General features: G+C 36.0%; 1 protein-coding gene across 1 annotated transcript in view; it reads right to left on the minus strand.

The window, feature by feature from the left end:
• RIC1 (RIC1 homolog, RAB6A GEF complex partner 1) overlaps positions 1 to 21,000 on the minus strand; it is a 51,956-nt gene that overhangs the window by 5,928 nt on the left and 25,028 nt on the right. The window contains exons 5-20 of the mRNA XM_058166191.1: positions 18,497 to 18,639; positions 17,566 to 17,699; positions 16,899 to 16,990; positions 13,676 to 13,764; positions 12,321 to 12,465; positions 11,278 to 11,326; positions 9,331 to 9,477; positions 8,838 to 9,041; positions 8,326 to 8,364; positions 8,028 to 8,138; positions 5,931 to 6,020; positions 4,615 to 4,775; positions 3,783 to 3,921; positions 3,065 to 3,181; positions 1,614 to 2,342; positions 1,027 to 1,185 (exon numbers count right to left, since the gene is read on the minus strand). Coding sequence (XP_058022174.1) covers positions 1,027 to 1,185; positions 1,614 to 2,342; positions 3,065 to 3,181; positions 3,783 to 3,921; positions 4,615 to 4,775; positions 5,931 to 6,020; positions 8,028 to 8,138; positions 8,326 to 8,364; positions 8,838 to 9,041; positions 9,331 to 9,477; positions 11,278 to 11,326; positions 12,321 to 12,465; positions 13,676 to 13,764; positions 16,899 to 16,990; positions 17,566 to 17,699; positions 18,497 to 18,639 — 2,548 coding nt within the window. The remainder of the gene's footprint in view (positions 1 to 1,026; positions 1,186 to 1,613; positions 2,343 to 3,064; positions 3,182 to 3,782; positions 3,922 to 4,614; positions 4,776 to 5,930; positions 6,021 to 8,027; positions 8,139 to 8,325; positions 8,365 to 8,837; positions 9,042 to 9,330; positions 9,478 to 11,277; positions 11,327 to 12,320; positions 12,466 to 13,675; positions 13,765 to 16,898; positions 16,991 to 17,565; positions 17,700 to 18,496; positions 18,640 to 21,000) is intronic.

The raw sequence follows: 21,000 nt of genomic DNA on the forward strand, positions 1-21,000 counted from the left end.
CTAAGAATTGACAGGTTGGAGACTTTGTTAGAGTTGGACAGTGTCTAAACTGATTATATTAAATTTAAAGCAAAGAGCAGACTGGCTGAAAACCAGAAAAGCTGAGAGTAGGCTTTATGGTGAAAGAAGTATTTCTACTGAATTTCACAATAACGAGTTATTCAAGTAATCCTCCATCAAACAAATGCTCCCTGAAAAAATACCCATTTACTTACAATGACTTCAAAACTTTTTAGATAATAGATAAAATTATTGGGGGCTTTCTTGCTATATTATGACATTAAGGTAGCTACTGCTTCAGACAGGCTTAATGCTACATCTGGTTATTTTTCAAAAAAGGTCTATAACTTTTAGGATCAAAAACCCTTAGCTTAAGAGAAGAAAGCCTTTGTCCAGATATCTTGCCATCTGCTACCAAAACAGCATAGGCCTAGCTTGGACATCTTGCAGATTGCAGATATCTGTACTACTATACAGTAGTACAGAAGTACTACTATAAGCAAATAGTGGTTCTGCTAAGTGCGAATGTTATGCTGTAATTCCGAAAGTATGACTCTTTTCCCCTATTCCCTTGATCAAAATACCCAACTACCCAACTTCAAGGAATTTGAAAGCAACAAATTTGAAATGGCAAAAGCAGTAGTACAATACGGACTGCTGAGTCGTTTTGATTTATAATACTTTTACCACACTCCTGTTCCCAGAATAACACATAAAACAAGTCTTGTGACATTATACACAAGCAAAGCTAGGCAGATCCTTTGCTTAAGATGCCAAATACAGGTTGCAAGTTCTAGTTACTCTTAACCATCAAATAATCATGTTCACATACAGTCGTTCCTTAATAAAAAGGACTATGGTTTAGTGTATCATTAAAATCCATTTATTAAGGAAAATATCTGATAGGATAACTGGACAGTTAGCAAGTTCCACAAGTGACTTGAACATTTCCCCTCCCCCCCCCCAAATTACATCTGGATTAGTGTCAAAGACATTTATGATAGAGCAATCGTGTGCCTTTCAAACCTGAGTTGTTGGTGTAGCAGGAGGGGTTTCCGATTCGCCAGAGCCAATGGCTTTCAGAAATCTGATCATGTGCCGACAAAGATCCCACTTTCCTTTCTCCAAAGCTGTATTGAATAGCAGAGTTGCATGCTGCCTACTAACTGCTGGAACTTCCATATTCTGGAACCAATATAAAACACTTTTTACACAGAAGGCACTGATTCTTTTTATTTAGCACATCAATAAGCAAACAGCAAAGGCTGCAGATAAACACATGCATCAAACTTCACGCCCTTGATTTCATTGTCCGAGTCCAATAATCATGGCCCATGATTTTACTATAAGACTGCTAACTGAAAATGGCCTAGACTAGAGGCACCTATTATATCAATCAGCTCCTCTATACTTACACAGATGACTGCATAGTAGACAATTTCTTTCCCAAAGATAATTAGCATCTCTCTCTTATTTTTTTATTTCCGTCCTTATTTAATAAATATATACTTGTAAGAGACAAAGCTCTATCAAAATAAGATGCTGGTGTTCTTTGGGTTGTGTGCTTAGTACACCATATCACTTTTCTGAATAAAATAAGTGAATATAATTACCTGCAGAATAATAAGGTAAGATGCGGCTGTGTCCAAATCCTGGGCCATTAAGCACTCTTCAAACAAGTCTTTTGGATTTCCAACAGCAGCAAAGAGATAATTCCACAGGGCGTATTCTGTTTTTCTAGCACAATGAACAACAGTCTGTAGGAAGAGGGGGAACTCTGTAATAAATTTAGCCACAGTGGGAAGGAGAGGATCGGGAATGGGATCCCGCGAGGTAGCTTCTTCTTCCAGCACTTCATGGAGCATCAGTTCTAGTACATGAGGAAAATATGGTAATGCGGCACAAGAGTGAGCCAAAAGCAAGGCTTGTTCGCCTAGGTTCCTCACTAAAAGCTGGCGTAAAATGTGATGGAGGTAGATCTGAGATGTTCTCTCAACAATACAGAAGGGGAAGAGGACCTCTAAATGTTCAACAGCACTGCTGTGAGTGTATAAACAGTCATAAAGCACGGTGTCATTGACAGCACCAAGAACCAAGGCATCTTCAAACAAAACAGCCAAGGGGTAGATGTTAATGTGGAAAGGCAGCATGATCCGTCTTGAAAGAAAGGAATGTGGTTTGCGATGGTCCCTGGGAAACAAAGGAAGCCAGACCTTCATACCTGATCCCCCGCAGCTGAGCCACAGAGCCTCCAATAAGTGCCGTTTCTGTCTGTTAGAACGGCATGTCGTCCAAACATTTTCTACAGACTGGGCAAGTACAACAGGAGCACAGAATGGCAGCTGAGAACATAGGAATAATACTAATTAGGCTATTTTCTTTTCTCCCTTTATACAAGTTGTTCATCAAGTCATATATGGCAACACAGAAACATTAATTCTGCTGACATCTCATTCTTCCTTAATATAAGCATGATCATGTTAGTTTACTAAATTAATGTAACTCTCTCTAAAATCCATAATTTTCTTCATATTATCCTGTTACTACAAAGTATTTTCCCATATTTTTAAATAATCAGCAATACAGCTTATCTGTTTTTCTTCACTCTGTATTAACATAAACGGGTTATCAAAGTACAGAAATGAAGGAAGAGTTCCTTTAAAAATAATCTAAAGTTACAGTACTGCCTATATTTGTTACTGATATTAAATCCCTTATTTTGTCCCTGCTATATTTATTAAGTCCCTGCTATATTTATTAAGATATTACTAGAGTTCACATTGTTAGCTGAGTCTGAAAACAGCCTTGTAGATTAGTCACTATCATACAATGTTGGGTAAGCAAGTGCTATTTGAAAATAATAATTGAAATAATTGAAACTAATTCTAATTTGCATCTAAAGAAAAGCCTGTTACAGAAAAACAATGTTACAAGAATTCAGAAAAGTTAATCATTTCTTAACAAAGAATGCTTGCTTTAATGTAAGATCAACAAAGTATTACACATTCAGATTAATTCACAATGTGCATTCCTTTCATTGAGATTTTTCTGTAAATTAACTCACAAGTTTCCTTTGGTTGGGACTACTCTCCTTTTCTCGTATCTGAGGACCTGATCGATCTCTCTGTACCATGATTAACTGTCCTGCTAAATTTAACATAATGCTCTCTGCTTCACAGGCCTTAAAGAAAAATAAACATTTATTATTCCTTTTCAATTTTGCAGAATCTATTTTTCTGAAAGTTCAAACACATCATTATCAGCACTATGTTTATAAAAGCATACTATTCAATATCATTCAATTCACACTGGTCATAAACAAAAAGCTAATGACCCAACTGCCTTCTTTGAAAAGTAAAGAAGACTGTCATTCAGCAGACTGATAACATTATATCCCCTATTTCATTTTTGATGTTGAACATCATAGAGCCATACTGAATCCTCAAAAGTTTTTCAAGTAAACTCTCATTCAAAACAACAGCAATTTCTTAGTAACATCAGCTTTAAAAAAACCAAAAACCTACAGGAAGCTGCAGAAACAGCAGCAAATCCAAATCATTCCTTCATAAAGATATTATGTACATTAGGATAATCAATGTTAGTTCAAACATATGCATTTTTCTCTTGTCTTTAACCTAAAACTCCATGATTTATCAATTTATCAACCACGTCCTCTCATATATCTTGCCCCAACAATTGGGGAGATTTAATGAGGGATGGTGTTGTCTTATATATACTGTTTTTTATAGCTTTAAAATAAATTTTAAAAACCTTGTAGATACCTGCTGTGGCATTTTCAAGCTGATACCTGTCTCTGTTCTTACTGATGTTAAAGTAACGGACACAACAAGGAACGGGTGAGGAATATAACGTGACATAGAAACCTCTTGCAGAACCTGAATATTTGTAGTGGGATTAGGGCTGAAAGACAAAGAAAAGTCCAGTGGTCAGTCTCCTATTAGCCCCAAATAAACATCTGTGAGGTATTCTAACATCTTTGTCTATCAGTATGATAATAATTTTCAGATAATACAACAATCCTGACAAGATCAAGATATTGCAAATATTCCATGTAACAAATAAAGCAAACAGCATTGAAAAGTAAGTCAGATTACAATAGGCTATACTGTATATTGAATTATTAACTATATGTTCCTTTGGCAATTTTCTAATGTTATTGGTTAAGGAAAATATTTTTCATTATTAAGGTTAGCTTTGTTGAATTCCCTAACATAAAGTACCTGCTGAGCTAAACATGACTTAATGCCTGTAATACTGAACTCTGTGTTAGTATTTACAAGAAGGCCACATCAGAATGAACAAGAGCAAAAAGAACACCACTCAAATCTGATTTAAGAGATTTTCACCAAAGGCTTCCTTCTCCCTCACCAGTGGTGGGTTGTTCCTGATTTGGTCCGGTTCTTGCGAATGGCGGTGGGAGGCTCCTCCCACCCAGCCGGATGTCATCACGGCCGATCTGCGCATATGCAGAAGTGCGCTTCCATTGAGAACCGGTAGTAAAGGTAAGTGGAACCCACCCTGTCCCTCACTCATACTTTAAAATATAAGTAAAATAAAATGAATTATGCAATAACATATTTGAAGTATACTCACCCATCAGACTTTCTTTTAATACTATAAAGGCAAATAGAACAGTCTGCTCTGAACAAAATTATGATGTCCCGAAAGACGCTGAGCAATAAAGTTTCTGCCTGCACTTTGGTGATATGAGCAAATGCATTGTCCAGATTGGCTGTTCGTAAATATACTCTTAGCTGAAAGAATAATGAATACTTTTGATCACAAACTTATAAGTAGAATTTAAACTAATTTTCAAGACTCCTCCTTTCATGAGGAACTTATAATAAGGCAACCTGGCTGATCTACACCTAACTACTGGTAGAAGATTTTTCACGGAATGGATTTTTCATCTTTGTTGTGATACTAAATACTCTTCATTCACTATCCTTTTCCTATATATGTTTAAATAATATTGTGATTGATATTAGAACTGTGTATTGAAACATTGAAATGAAATAATAAATAATTGTACCTTAATACAAAAAGATGCAAAGAGTGAAATATGGGAGATAAGTTAAAAATGAACAGGATTCAAAGCATCAAAATAGGTGAGAGATGTTGGATAGAAAGAAAACGTCTTTTAATATAAGGGTGATATGACTAAAAGTTAGAATAGAGACAGAAATAAGAGAAAGAGGGAATATTTGTATACACATTTAACATAATAAAATGAAAGCAATAACAAGAGGGAATTTTAGAAATTGAATGGTGGTATTATTATGTATGTTTAAATAAAATGGTGATTGGCATTAGAACAATATACTGAAACATGGACTAATTTAATAATGAAAGACTAATTTAATATAAATGTGTACTATTATTAGAAATATGTAAGCTGGATAAATGTAACAATTATGATTAATATTACTAATTTTATCTGCATTAAAATGTATAACACCCTGTTCACGCATTGTTATGTATGTGTAAAATAAAATAAAAAACTTGAAACAAAAAAAAAAATTGAGGAATTTCTCTATCCCAAGTATATCCCAATATAGCCTGCCATAAAATGTCCTTGGAGTTTTAGAAAGAGTCTACTTTCTCCTTTTGGTTTTGTTTGAAAAATATCACTGGGCATTCCTTATCTCAATAAGATAATATCATCTGCAATTAAAAAAAAACCTGATTTACAAAAATCAGAATTTTGAGGAATATTAATTTTAATCCTAATACTTTCGGAGAATAGAAAGAAAAATGAAAATAACGAATGGTTATTGTTCTTATTTGTAATTGTTATTGCTATGCAGGCAATAAAGTTTCTAATATAACAGGCAGATTTCTATTTAATGTTGCCATAAAAGTGCACCAACAGGAGAATTTCAGTCTTTTTTATTCAAGGTCTGCCTTACCTCTTCCTGGCGGTCACTTAAGTTGTAACATGCAATGACAATGAAATCATTCCACCATGCTAAGCCTCCAGTAACAGTCATATTTTGTTCCTAAAATTAAGTGGAAAGCTAGAATTATTCAACTTTTTAATAATCCACCTACCCCAACAGCTTATCGATCAAGGCTAATATAATCAAGGCTAATACAATTATATAATAAAAATATGTTACTAATATTGCTAATAACATTTATGAATAAACATTAGAATATTAATTTTATTAACTCTTCCTTGGCCCTGAGTATTCTAGAAGTCAATTCTAAATGTTATATTTATACAATTTATAAGAGCTGCAGGTAAGAGCTTTGACATCACTATATAATCATTAAGGATTGATCTTAAGAAGATAGCACAAAGAAACATGCTATCCTACTAGAAAAAAAATTGAGCCAGAAATGCCATTAAGAACTGTGTCAAGCTTGAGGGGACTGATCTGATCCCACAGGAAATGTTTTAATGCTGTTCTGAACTTGCTGGAATTTTTTTATGGTTTTGGTAAAGTCTGAATGGCACTGAAAAAGGCTCATTTGCTATTGAAAACAGCTGTTTAGTGCTCAGAACAAGTTGTTTTCACATTTTAAATATTCTGCATACCTCCCTTGCTATTGAAAGCAATGCTATTGTCTTTAATCTCCAGAAAGAATTTCCTTGGAGTGGCTGGCTGAATGAGGGAGTTAATTTTACCTAAGTGACACATGCACAAATTGGATCTACCGCTTCTCCCACCACCACCACCAATATTCCTTCAAGTTGAGGTTTTAAGTTTTAAAAATCTGAGCATGAAATTAGAAGTAGAATAAGTTTTATAGAATAACAGAGTTGGAAGTGACCTTGGAGGCCTTCTAGTCCAACCCCCTGCTTAGGCAGGAAACCCTACACCACTTCAGACAAATGGCTATCTAATCTCTTCTTAAAAACTTCCAGTGTTGGAGCATTCACAATTTCTGAGGCAAGTTGTTCCACTGATTAATTGTTCTAATTGTCAGGAAATTTCTCCTTAGTTCTAAGTTGCTTCTCTCCATGATTAGCTTCTATCCATTGCATTGCTTCTTGTTCTACCCTCAGGTGCTTTGGAGAATAGTTTGACTCCCTCTTCTTTTGGCAACCCCTGAAATATTGGAACACTGCTATCATGTCACCCCTAGTCCTTCTTTTCAAAAGACTAGACATATCCAGTTCCAGCAACCGTTCTTTATATGTTTTATCCTTGAGTCCCTAATCATCTTTGTTGCTCTTCTCTGCAGTCTTTCTAGAGTCTCAACATCTTTTTTACATCATGGTGACCAAAATTGGATGCAGTATTCCAAGTGTGGCCTTACCAAGGCATTATAAAGTGGTATTAACGTAATCTTGATTCTATCCCTCTGTTTATGCAGCCTATAACTCTGTTGGCCTTTTTTTACTTATTGTTTTCCTTCCCAATTCCCTCAGTTTTTTTAATTTATTACATTATTTAGAACCCACATTTCAAAACAACACATCTCCCAACCAGCTAATATACAATGTAAAAAAACAGAAAACTTCCAGGATCCTTCCTACAGAGCTACTTGTTGTAGCTGCCTTTGGCAGAAGAAAGAATCCAGTTAAGCTGTTTTGGGGACAAAGATACCCATGGCCTGCCTTCTCCCCCTACCCTTATTATAATCCACCTCCTCCATTCACAAAATTAATAAACAACGGAAACAATATGGCCTGCCTCTTCTCCAAAATGAATTCTGCCAGAATAGCTATTAGCCAACAGTTCTATTTCTTAGCGAAATTGTAAGAAATCCTTTAATTACTGGAATGATAAAATTTTACAAGATGCTTTCCTCCTTTCTCCTAAAATATAAAATGTCATCTTCATCATTGAACACTGACACAAGAAAGTATTTCTGTGAGCCTTAATGTAAATGTCTATTGTTTAATACATACATATTTTATATACATTACATTACATACTTTACACACAACAGATTAGCAAGCAGACTATAAACCTCAATGATGTTCTATAAATTGGTAACATTTTTAGACTGTAATGTTTCTTTCTCCACTAATTCATTTATAATCAGCCACTCACCTGGGTAATGTTGCCAAACAGTTTCCATTTTTTGGAAAGCAGAGAACAATGTGCAAAGCCAAATTTGCCAACTACAGCTACATTCTGCCCCATCTTATCAATGGCTGAAAACTGTTTATGAAAAAAACAAATGCATCTTGTCAGATCCTTATTAACAGAAGAATTATACTATTTGCCCTAGTTCATTAATAATGATTTCTAATACAAGCTGCCCCATCCAATTCATTTCTATAAAAAGTGAGATTTCTATCTCAATACAATCAAAATTGTAAAGTATTCACGTTTTAAAGCAACTTACCCTTATGGGCCAGTTGACCTCTAAATATATATTGTGAATCTTTAAAAGAAGGGAAAAAAAGCATTACGAAAATTTATTACAATTACCACATTTCATCAAAATCAATAGATAAAATATTACATGATTACACCTGCAAATATTTATTCACATTTTCAGTAGATCATCTCTGGGTATCTCTATGGTAGATATTCAGCATTCTTTATTTGCATGTATATTTTATATATTTATTGACATAGGTATATTTATCGGCATGTATGCGTAGTCTATCAGGAACATTAGTAAAAAGGTTCAGTTAGAAAGTTTTAACAGTAAAGATATTTTGATCCTAATAGACAATAGAGATTATAGAACTAAGGATATGTTTCTTATATGAGAAAGTCAAAGCAGTTTAACATGTAGTCTTAGGAAGTCACTAGTTTTTAATCTGGTCTTCTTCCACAGCACAAGCTGACAGGCGTTCAAAAAATAAGATGCAAAAAGGAAAGCAGTCAAGTGCCAAGAGAGGAAGTTACCTGTACAACATGCCAATGCCTGTGCCCTAATAAAGTGCTTAAACCCTGAGAATCTAAGCTCTCATATGAAAATTGGCCTCTTTCTCTGACAGTCTTATGTTCAGCATGTGCTGAGGAACTTCTAGGAGTCTGAGCTTGCACTACATCTCCACAGTTCAAGTATAAGCGATCTTCTCCCTGAAGGAGGACCTGCTCCTGGCTGCTCTGTGAATAAACAAAGAAACAAGTACTTCAGGCAGTGAACAGTAGTAACATAAATAAGATTTCAAATAAAATAAGAAAACCAAATAAAATAGGGAAACGATTATTTAAGAGTGGTGGCACATTCATGTTTCAAATAAAGTTTGCACAGCAGCATTATTATATACTGTTTATTTACATTTTCTTTAAAAAGATTTAATATTTAATATAATTCAAATTAGGCAATGCTTTGACAAAAAATATAATAGAAGTAACCTAGCACTACAACAAATCATCAAACTTGAACACTTACTATGCAAGGATTAACTGCGAGTGCACTTTTGATGAATTGAAATAGCAAAATACCAAAATGTTGCCCTTTGTTTTTGCTCTCGGTCACTGAATTCCCAGAGTTATTTGCATCGATCACCCATAGATGATAACCTTCGGATCCCCAACTCTAAGAAGAAAAAATAAATAAATAGACTATATCATTTTAAAAAAAAACTAAGATTGGAATAGAGAAATACTGTCTAGAATTTTTCTACTCAAAGAATGCCTAATATCAAGCTGACATCACTTACGAAAAGCACAATTCTCCTCCTTTATATCCCTTTCTCACCATTTACAGATATTTTCACAATTTTATATACCTTTTACAGCCATGTGTGCTAAGAGAAACCACAAATAAAATCTCTATCCAAAGGTCAGCCTTGTTCTGGACTTATCCACTCAATTTAAGCCTCTTTCTGCATTAATATTACAATCCAGATATTTTCAGGCTACTTATTAAATTAAATTTAGTTAATTTACACAAAGAAAAATATTGAGGTTCATAAGCAAATTATATTCCCTGCCAGGGACGGATCTTAGAAAATCACAATATGTTGCTCCTTCTGTCAGAATAACAAGACCATTCAGTTGATAGGAACTGGAATATGTCTTGATACCGATAGTATTCTAGCAAATACTACTAATGTTTGGTCAAAGATTGTATGGTAAGATGGGCACAAAATTTTCAACAACCTATAATGTTAGAAACATGGGAAAAAAATTGGGTGAGGAATGTTAAATTTACACAAGCACAAAATTTAAGAGAAATTTTTTACAAAATGTTTTATAGATGGCATTTAGATCTGAAAAAATTGTTGTGTATGTATCCAAATGTGAAAGCAAAATGTTGGAGATGTGATTGTGAAGATGCTACTTATTATCATATATGGTGGACCTGCAAAAAAGTTAAAGCTTTTTGGATTAAAATATGGTGGATGATGCAGAACATTTCGAAAAAGAAGATTAAGTTTGCTCCACAGTTCTTTTTATTAGGAATTATTCCAGACTGTACTGTTATAGAGACTAAACTGATTTTGAATTTAATAACTGCTGCGAGACTATTGATTGCACAATATTGGAAGAAAGAAGACTTACCTACAATTGGAGAATGGATTAGTAAAGTAACAAATCTAGCAGAAATGGCAAAAATTTCTGCCTATTTGAAAGACTATACACAAGAAAAATATATTTTGGAATGGAGAAAGTGGATTGATTATATTCAAAATAAGTATCAGACTAAAAAATACCAATTAGTTTTTGAGTGAAGTTAGGATTTGTTTTGTATTAGTATGTTTAAGAAAGAAGGGAAATGATAGTGTGAAGGTGTGAAATGATTGAGGATTATGTTTTATGTTTTATTTTAGATTATGTTTGTTAGATACTATATACCCTGTATTCTGTTCTGGGAAGTCTGGGGGGTGGGGAAGGGGGAAGATTAGAAATTGATTGATTGCCATTGTACAGGAACAATTGTAGAATCAAATAATTTGGAATGGTGTAAGGTCGGGGCTGCTCAGCAAACACTCCAGAAGGGAAAGGGTAGGGAGAGAGGAGCAGAAAGAAGGAAGAATGTAGGTAGGTAGGTAGGAAAGAAGGAAGGGGGAAGAGAGGGTAGGAGGAGAAGAAGGAGGGGAAGAGAGAGGGTTAGAAAGGATGGAAGTGGGAAGGAGGAGAGGAAGTAGGAAAGTGAGGAGGAGGAAGGTTGGGGAAAGTAGAAGATGGTAGAGAAGGGTAGAAAGGATTGGGGAAGGGTGTGGCAGCTGAGCAGGCCCGATTGAGCATAATTTGTATATAGAATTGATGGTCGGATAAGTGATTGTATTGTACACTGGTCAAATCATTGGAATTATGGAAAATAAAAAAAAATTGGAAAAAAAAAGAAAAAAAAGAAAAAGAGACTAGTAAAGTAATAATAAATGATGCTCACCATAGAGCTGATCTTTAGAGGGTCCTTTTTAGTACCATCAGTTCGATGACTAAAATGAATAGCATAAACAAAATATTACATATTGGATATTAAAGAGACTTTGTGTTTCAATTCACTAAATACATACTAATAGAGAGACATTTTTAATTTCCTATTCCCAAGTCCCGCCTTTTCATCCTTGATATATTAAACCTAAATAGCCAAGAAAAATAGGTATGAGATATAAATATTTGCCCAACCCCTATTCTAGCGATCTTTAGTATCATTTGTACTTTTCTACTAATTTAAAAGTATCACATCAGATCAGGGGTGAAATGCTCTGAAGTTTGCTACTGGTTTGCTTTACGTGCGTATGAGCAGTGCGTGCCAAATGCGTGTTTTGGGCACATGCGCACCACAGGCACTACCATGCAGTGCTGAAAAAGGAAGATTAGGAAGCCCTTTCTAAGGTAAGTAGAACAGCGGGGGCAGGGGGACAGCTGTGTCGCGTGATTTAGATTCACTAGAAAGCAGGATTTCCTGCGAATATAAATCATGCAACACAGCTGATCATCAGAAATACAAGTTCACCCTAACCAGTAGCATTTTTTTTTACTACTGGTTTACCTGAACCAGCAGCTTTTATTACTACCGCTTCGGGTGAACCAGTCTGAACCAGTAGCATTTCACCCCTTTATCAGATCAGTTTAATCAACTTTGTCAAATCTAATAAACAGAGGAAAGAAGGAAGCTCTTCTGTAGCTATTAAAAATAGCTCTGAATTTAGAAGGTACAAATAAAACGTAGCAAATAAAAACATAGATCTATATTTTGTACAACAGAGACTGAACTGATTTTGCAGCTACAGATAAAGCCTCTCATTGGCATGTTGTTAACATTTCACTTACTAAAATATTGTTTAGGAAAAAATGAGCATTTTGCTTTTCAGCATTTTCCTTTTTACTAATTCAGTCGATAATAAATACAGTATGAGATATTAAATAATTAAGCAAAGAAAAATACTTTTAAAAGCTTTGCCTAGCAAATAAGCACAAGTTACTTACATAAAGTCACCTCCTAGAGTACAAATAAGCTGGGCTCCAAATACACTCCATAAAGACAGGCCTCCACATTCCCAGGTCACCATAACAACACAATTATCTGGAGACCATCTGATGAGTTTAACAGCTCCTGTTTTGTTCCAAATATCTATTGAAATACAAAAATTGTCAGCAGATTTTAAAAACCTGTTTTTAATATTTTTAACTATTTTAAAGATGGGCAGTAGTTGAATAGTGTTTAATATATTTAACTCCTACTTTTTTTCTGAAAATTCAAAAAACAAGGGATTCAATTCAATTCCACAATTGCTATTCTTCTGGGATGAGAAAGAGAGACTTAGCTGCAAGGTGAAGGGAAGATGTAGTATATTGGCTCTATGGGATAGGTAATACCCTCAAAATATTAATCCTAACAGGATGCAATTTTATCCTCCTCATTTTATCCTCCTCATGAGATACATACAAATGCACGAAAACAGAATAAGCAGTCATCAGGATGAACAGAAAATGCATATCTACATTCTTCCCTCCCTCTTTTCTCTGTATAAATTATTCTTGCTTAAGGATATGGAAAACTTTACTGGAGCTCTTAGCTCAGTTGTCATAGATCTTTGGAGCCCTGCCACAATTCTTTCCAAGCTAGTAAAAAACATTGGAACAGCGTAAATGAACCTTATAACTGTTTACAAGCAATTTCTCTATATTTCTCTAACAAGCCTGTACTCAGAGCACAATACCCAGAAATACAAAGCAAGATTTATAACTTTCTAAACTATGTGTTAGATGTAAAAATGTTGGTGCAAAGGGAACCTTTTTTCCTGGTAACTAAGCACTCGATTTCTCTTTGTGTGACTAAGCAAACAATGTGTTTATGTTGGGTAACTAGTAGAACGTCCTGGGTTGCAAAACCATTACGACCAGTAGATTAAAAAAAAAAAGAATTATGGCAAAAAGCTCTTTCCCAACCTCTAGAATTTTTTTAGATTTCTTTTCAGCTCACATCTGCTAGTTCTGTTACTGTTAACAAACAGCTGTTGACTCCTCCTTAAAAGAAAGAAATAACTGTCTTTACGGAGCTGGTACAGCCATGAGCACAACATAGCCAGCCTGATTGTACTGTATGATGGGTAATAATAATGATATTTTAAGTTTTTGTCAGACATACATTGTCTGCCCCCAGAACTGTACAGGATATGCATAATTGAATGTGCATAGATATAGATGATTGGATAGGTAGCTCAGCCTTTTGTACTGTCATTGTATGCCAAACTGTTTACTTGTTATAAATTAATCAAGGAGGGATATCATCAAAAAGATGATAAGCAATCCAATCTGAACATTAATATAATTGGGCTTACCAGGATATTGCTTGGGTGTTAGTTCCAGTTTGTGAGATAGCTGCATGGCCCCTGTGGAATGATCTATTGTATACACTTGCACAGAACCACTAGAAAAGAAAAAAAAGACAAACAATTCTGAAATATGAATTTTAAAATTAAGCTGATCCGATGAAAATGTGAATGTAAACAATAAGTTCACTTCATATAATTAATTCAAATACAGGTAGTCCTTGATGTACAACCACAATTGAGCCAAAAATTTCTGTTGTTACGTGATATTGTTACATTTGCTAAATGAATTTTGTCCCATTTTATGACCTTTCTTGCCTGAGTTGTTAAGTGAATCACTGCAGTTGATAAGTTAGTAACCCAGCAGTTAAGTGAATCTGGCTTCTTTGCTTGTCAGAAGGTCGCAAAAGGTGATCACATGACCTTGGGAAACAGCAAGTCATAAATATAGACCAGTTGCCAAGCACCTGAATTTTGATCACATGATCATGGGGTTGCTAGAAAGGTCATAACTATGAAAAAGGATCATGTCACTTTTTTCACTGCCATTGCATCTTTGAATAGTCACTAAACGAACTGTTGTAAGGCAAGGACTACCTGTACCTCATTAGTGTCAGAGGGAAACAGATGTTACAATTATATTAGGACTGTGCAGAGAGCTTGATTCAAGGAACAAAAGATGACTTGGGCATGAATGTAGCATCTGCAGATCTTCTTAAACCAATTCTAGATTTAAGATGACTTCGTGAAAGAACTGCTGGTGGGTGCTACATGAATATCCTGCACCCAACTGAATCCACTGGGATCTACTAGATCAGGAGTCTCAAACTCAAGGCCGGGAGCTGGATCTGACCTGCGGGGCTGCCCTGGAAACACCGAAGGACTGGCCCGCATTGCCTCCGCCAGCAAAAAACAGAGCTCGGGAGGGCTGCAGGCAGCCCTCATAAACTCTGTTTTTGCTGGCAGAGGGTTGCAGGAGGCCATTGCAGCCAAAAAAGGAGCTCAGGAGCCCATTTCCCTGGCAGAGCGCTCAGGCCACCACAGGCATCCCCTTGTGATGTTGAACTGCCCACAGCCATCCCGGCTATGGCCCCCTGATGTCAAACACAACCCTGATGCGGCCCCTCAATGAAATCAAGTCTGACACCCCTGTAGTAGATAAATATGCACAGTATCGTTTCCCCAAAAATATGATCCCCCCTGAAAAGAAGCCCTTTCATGTGTTTGAATGTATGTGCTAAAATTAAGGCCTAATCTTAAAATTAGCCCTAATTAAGACCCCACCCACCCCAGGGTGCAGAGAGTGGGGTTAGGTGCACAGATAAAAATTAAGCTGTGGTAGGGATGGGGGTGGTGGTGAAACTGCCCTACTTACCAGGCCTCACACACCCAGACACATGCCTCACCTTGCACGCCCACTTCTCCTGTGGCCACTTGCCACTGCTCACATGCATACCCCCACCCCCGGCCTCCATTTCACCCTCAGAGCCTTCCGGAAAGTTTTCTGCAGATGAGAAATGGCTCCGGATTGATGCACGTGGCACCTTCGGTTTCCGTTTTGCCTTCAGGTGCCTTCCAGAAAGCCCTCTGTAAAAGAGCTTTGGATCGATCTGGAGCTCTTTTATTGGCTACAGAGACCTTTCCAGAAGGCTCTGACAGCGAAATGGAGATTGGGGTTGACGTGTGCAGGCAGTGGCAAGCGGCCGCAGAAGTGGGCCGGCAGCGGGCTCCTACTGGGCGGGGCTGTCCGTGCTTGGCGGCGAGGTGAGTCAATAATTATACCCACCTGAAAAGAAGCCCTAGCTTCTTTTCGGGGGGGGGGGTGTCAAAAGAAAATAAGATATTATATAAGATAAAATATTTTCGGGGAAACATGGTATTGGTTGGCTTTCTTATTTATTTCTTCATATCCACCTTTCCCCCCTTCAAAACAGACTTTTCTAGATAACAACCAAATTTAAAATAATAATAAAAATCACACAAATTCAGCCCTGAATATAAAATGCAGAAATTAACTACTGGTACTGATACTCACCTCAAAGATCACTACTTTTATACCATGCAGCAAAAAACTTAGAAATGCAATGAATCTTTTAGATACTAACAGAATGATCTAATAGTCTGGTAAAATTATTTTCACAATACCATTTCATATTACAATAATTGGAAATGGCCTTCTTATCTTGGGGCAGGTATTTCATCTTGAATACCTTGAATACAAGTCTTATAAGAAAAAAATCAGAAAACTTGAAGAGGTTTAAGAAAGGGCAACGAAGGTACTTAATGCACTAAAAACTAAGCTTTATGAAGAGAGTGAAGGTATTTGGCACATTTAGTCTTGAGGAGAATGCAGTGGATATGATAGCACACCTCAAATATCTGACAAAAGAAGATGAAAACACGTTCTACATGTGTGCAGAATATAAGGCATATAATGATCAACTTATAGGAAGGCAAATTGTACAAAAAAACTTGCAAACATCCAAACAATGTCCCATATTTCAACACCACAACTCTAAAATGTTTTGAACATTCTACCACAGGAAAAAGAAAAGCAGTTCAAAGCAAGCCTTTTGCTCCTTTGTTTTTCAGCCGTAAGCATATAAACATGGCCTGATAATCCACTTTGAATGCTATTTACCACAAACCTTAGCTGCAGGAATGAGGATGGTGATTATCTTTAATTCCATAATAAACAATGGAAATAAAGGTTAACCACACCTTTTGCAGACTAATCCTGGTTGGTCTGGGCAAACAGACCTGACAAGAAGCAACAATAAATTCACTTTAAGCCTATTTTTTAAATATAACAATAGCAAAAATACACTTACTGGTTTGAGACTTTTTTCTAAAACCAAAGTTATAGAGTACAGGCCTTAATATCCAATATTGCTCAATGAACATAAAAGATTTGGCAACTTGTGAACATTGACCATTATAGCAACAATTGATGTATAAAACGTGCACACAATGATATAACTTTAGTAAACAGTAGATTTTAAAAACATGTACTTCCACCAAATCCTATTAAATAATTACCTAAGTAATTAAATTACATAACTTCATTTACAAGACATGATATGAGAAACTTTCGATTTGTATTTAAAAGCTAAGATAATGTCCTAAAGAATGGTATAATTAGGAATTCAGTAATTTTAGCACAGTAACAATTTTACCCTCAGATATTTTAAAAAGAATACATTCCAGTTCTGAGTTAAAATGTTCAACTTACTTTGCACAGCCAAATGCCATTAATCTGTACTTGTTGTTTACAGCCACACAAGTCCCATCAAAAACTTCCTGTGCCCAAACACCATGGAGTTGCTGCAAGAATATTTCATCCAAGTTATTTGTTTAGCTTTCACCACATTGTGTTACATCTTAAAATGAGGCATAATCTATATGCCCTTTTTAAATTGATAAATTTTAAGCTGATAAGTACAGTATCATGCATTTTAAAATATTTGTTTTATATAGTGCTAAATATTAAAGAAAGAATGCATAAAAGATGCACAAGGGAAAACATATTTTAAGTAAATAAATTAACAAGAAAAAAATGGTATAGCTGAAATTTATTAGCAGAATATAATAATGCTGTTATGAGATTATGAAACAAGCTGATATTCTAGAAATATTACTTGTCTATTTTACCCTTTCTTTATAGGGGTAATCTTATATTAATATTTAACTGCAAAAAAGTGAATCTTATTTTATTTAGAATATTTCTGTAAATTAACCCTATTTTCTAATAAACAAGGCTATATATATTTTCACAATCTCTCAGGCATAGCTCAAATATTACTAAACAGGACCAAATAATAAAATTACGACACAAGACCAAATAATTTGCTATATCTTGGAAAACCTAATCAAACTATTGAACTGCTATGAAATCTTACCTCTGCTGTGAATCCACTTGACATTGGTGTAATAAAACCAACTCTGCCATCATTAAACACTACAGCAAATCCATCAAGAGTAGCACAGTATTCCATATTTCTTATGTATACATTTTCAAAACCCAAAAAAGAACCTGGTAAAGAACAATGTTATTAAAAGCTGCCATTATTAGATTGTAAGCTCTCTTCATCAGTTCTATTTCTACGTAATATAAGAAACTAGCTGAATATCCGTGCTCCTCTACGAAACTATATGATTGGGCTTGATAAAGCGACACAGCTTGAAAATTAATGAGTAGTTACGATAGGCCTCTCCTCCCCTTCTCTCCCTCGGCCTTGCCCCACAGAAGCCTCGCCTATCCTGTCCCTTTCTCTCCCTCAGCCTTGCCCCACAGAAGCCTCCCCTATCCTATCCCCTGCTTGCTGCTGTGAAAGTAAAACTGAAATTGAAACTCCTCTCCTCTGCTTGTGTTTTGCATTTGGAACAGAATTCTTTTCAGGTGGGGAGGGAGAGTAGAACTCCTTAGCCTCAGAAGACTGTTTGGAAAATGAAACAGTATTTGCTGTGTGAGGAAGAAGGAGAAGGAAGGACCCTGGCCTTGGCTTAACTCAACTGTTCTGTACTAAAGCTGCTTGCTGCTGTGAAAGTAAAACTGAAATTCCTCTGCTTGTGTTTTGCATTTGGAACAGATTTCTTTTTAGGTTGGGGGGGGGGGGAAGAAGAACTCCTTAGCATCAGAGTGTGTTAATAATAATATAGGAAATACTAATGCTCTGATGGTCATTTTGAAAAAGCCTTTCTTAGTGAGCACCTAGAAGCCAAGAGGAATTTATGTGGCAACTTCAAGTTTGTAGGCTTTACAGTTCTGGAGCTTTTTGATGATGCATGAGTGGTTTTTCGCTTTTATATATATAGATAGATAAGAAATACCTCTAGATGAATGTAGATCCACTGAAAATGGTACTGTACAGAGATTTATGGCTTTTCTTCCATTCGTCAAACCATCCCAATGAATAAGATGTAGAAGACCATCAGCCGTAGCAATGATCAGATCCTCTAGCATGGACTGTAAACTACAAGCAAGACACATTGTTTTATCAGACATTTGATACAAAAGAAATGTCAAGTTTACCAATATATCAATCCTCTTTAAATTTTTCAATATTTTTGTAGACATAAGCCAACACTACCACCACCTCCAAGATCTGTTCTAAATAATTCTCCAACTTTCTGGAGCTGGATATAGGGATGGAAGGACAACTTTTGAAAGTAGCCCTGCATTCTGCTAAGAGAAGCAGAATATTTGGGAGACACAAATATGTGTCTAGCGACACAGACATTTGGGTGCTACTTTAGAGCTTCCCAACTATCTGAAATTAATCAAAAAGGTACATACAGTTCATCTTCTGTTAAGCTTTCAAAGTAGAGAGAGATGCAATATTACATTATTTTATGCCTGCACATACAAGGTTCTGCATGATTTCCATCCCCTCCACTTTAAGGGAAAAGGAAAATGTTCTATTTTTATACAATGTATATATTGTGTTTTCAGTTACACTGGTCACCACTAGGAGGCATTACAAGACCAAATTTGCCCTCTTTGGTGTACAAAGGTAGCCAGTGGGAATTCAATGGGGTTCAAACCTGCATTGGCAATTGAAATCATGTACAGACTATATACAAGTGACAGCTTGTTCAGAAACTGATCAAAGATATGATGCCATTGAAAAAGGAGGCTCAAAACCAGTCCTCAAAGTTGTGGCCATCACAGCTCCCCCAAAGTCACATGATTGCAATTTGGGCACTTGACAACGTGCACATTTACAATTGTTGAGGCATCCTATGGTCATGTGATCGCTATTTGCAACCTCCCCAGCCACCTTGCAACAAGCAAAATCAACAGGGAAGTCACAGGAACTTGCAAGTTGCAGTCACATGACACTGCACTTAACAACCTGTTAAGTGCTTCACTTAAGAACCACTGCTAGAACTCATGTAAGTCAGTGCAGTCACGTACCATTTCAATTAACCACTCTGCTTAGTGACAGATTTTGTGGTTCATAAGTGAGGATTAGTTGTACAGTGCAAAGGCTTTAAGAGTATCAATGTCCTGACACTCAGTGTTGCTGCAGGAAAAGCTATACAGAATCTGTCCAAATAGTATCACACACACACACACACACACACACACACACACACACACACACACACACACACACGATCATGAAATAACATTTGGAAGTTCAAAAATCCTCTCTTGCAGAATCTATATTTCTTGTGAATTCAGAATTTTCTTTAGATTCTTTGAATATTGATGAGACATTTTTCAATCCACCAAATATATTGATCTTATTTCAGGAATGCCATGCTGAAAAGATTTAGTAAAAAATTAATTCAAAATTACCATATTTTTCAGAGTATAAGATGCACTTTTCCCCCCCTAAAAGAGGTTGAAAATTTGGGTGCATCTTATACACCGAATGTAGCCCCGCCTGCTCACTGGCCCTACCCTTTGGCCTCTGCCTCCCAGCAATTTACCTCCTTGCAGCAAGCAGTAAACTGCAAACACCCCATTTCAGCTTCATCACAGCCTGATTAGCACAAGCAGTTGATTGTCTGTTGGATCAGCCTCCCAACCCTCAACTGTTTTAGGCTGCAGAAATTTGCCATTGCCTATTGCTGCGCAGGCCTCCGGCAAGCAGGCAAATTGCTGGGAGGCAGATTTTTTTTTCCTTGTGCTAATCAAGCTGTGCTGAAAACAAAACTAAAGCAGACTGTTTGCTTGTGCTGGGAGGCAGAGGCAGAGTTATTGTGAGTGTTTCATGAGTCTTATTTTCTTCTTTGTGTCCTTTTGTTGTAAAATTTCTGTCTAGAATCAACAATTAGCTAGAATTTAAAAAGCATTTCACTAACTTATATTTTCTAAACTAAAACCATGTCATGAATGTTGAAATAGAAATTTGTTGCACTATTAAAATGCTTGAAATGAAATGGGGCTATGATGCTTGAAAGGTAACAAAACTCGGTACTGTTTTTGTAATGGTTTGTTATAAAATCTAAATTGCACAAGACAAAACAGAAGTGGTGATATTGTTCCAAGCTACAGCCAGCAGTAGACTACAAAAGTATTGTTGGCATCAGTGATATCCTGACTGTTAATGATCAATTCCATGCTTATTTGTAGATAAACTAGAGCTCTCAGCAATTGATACAGATCTGTGAACACCCTTCCTTTTATTTAACTAACAACCAGTCAGTAGCATCCATGGGTCTGGGGATGGTTGGGCAATCAGTCTCATAACAACTGCCATTTTAACTATTTTATACTCAAACTAGTTACAGTATGACTATGAACACCAATGCTATCACCCATACATTCTCCTCAATATATCAAGAATGATCACAGATATTTGGAGGATTAATTGATATATTCT

Source organism: Ahaetulla prasina, chromosome 2 (assembly GCF_028640845.1).
Source record: "Ahaetulla prasina isolate Xishuangbanna chromosome 2, ASM2864084v1, whole genome shotgun sequence".
Classification (NCBI taxonomy): domain Eukaryota; kingdom Metazoa; phylum Chordata; class Lepidosauria; order Squamata; family Colubridae; genus Ahaetulla; species Ahaetulla prasina.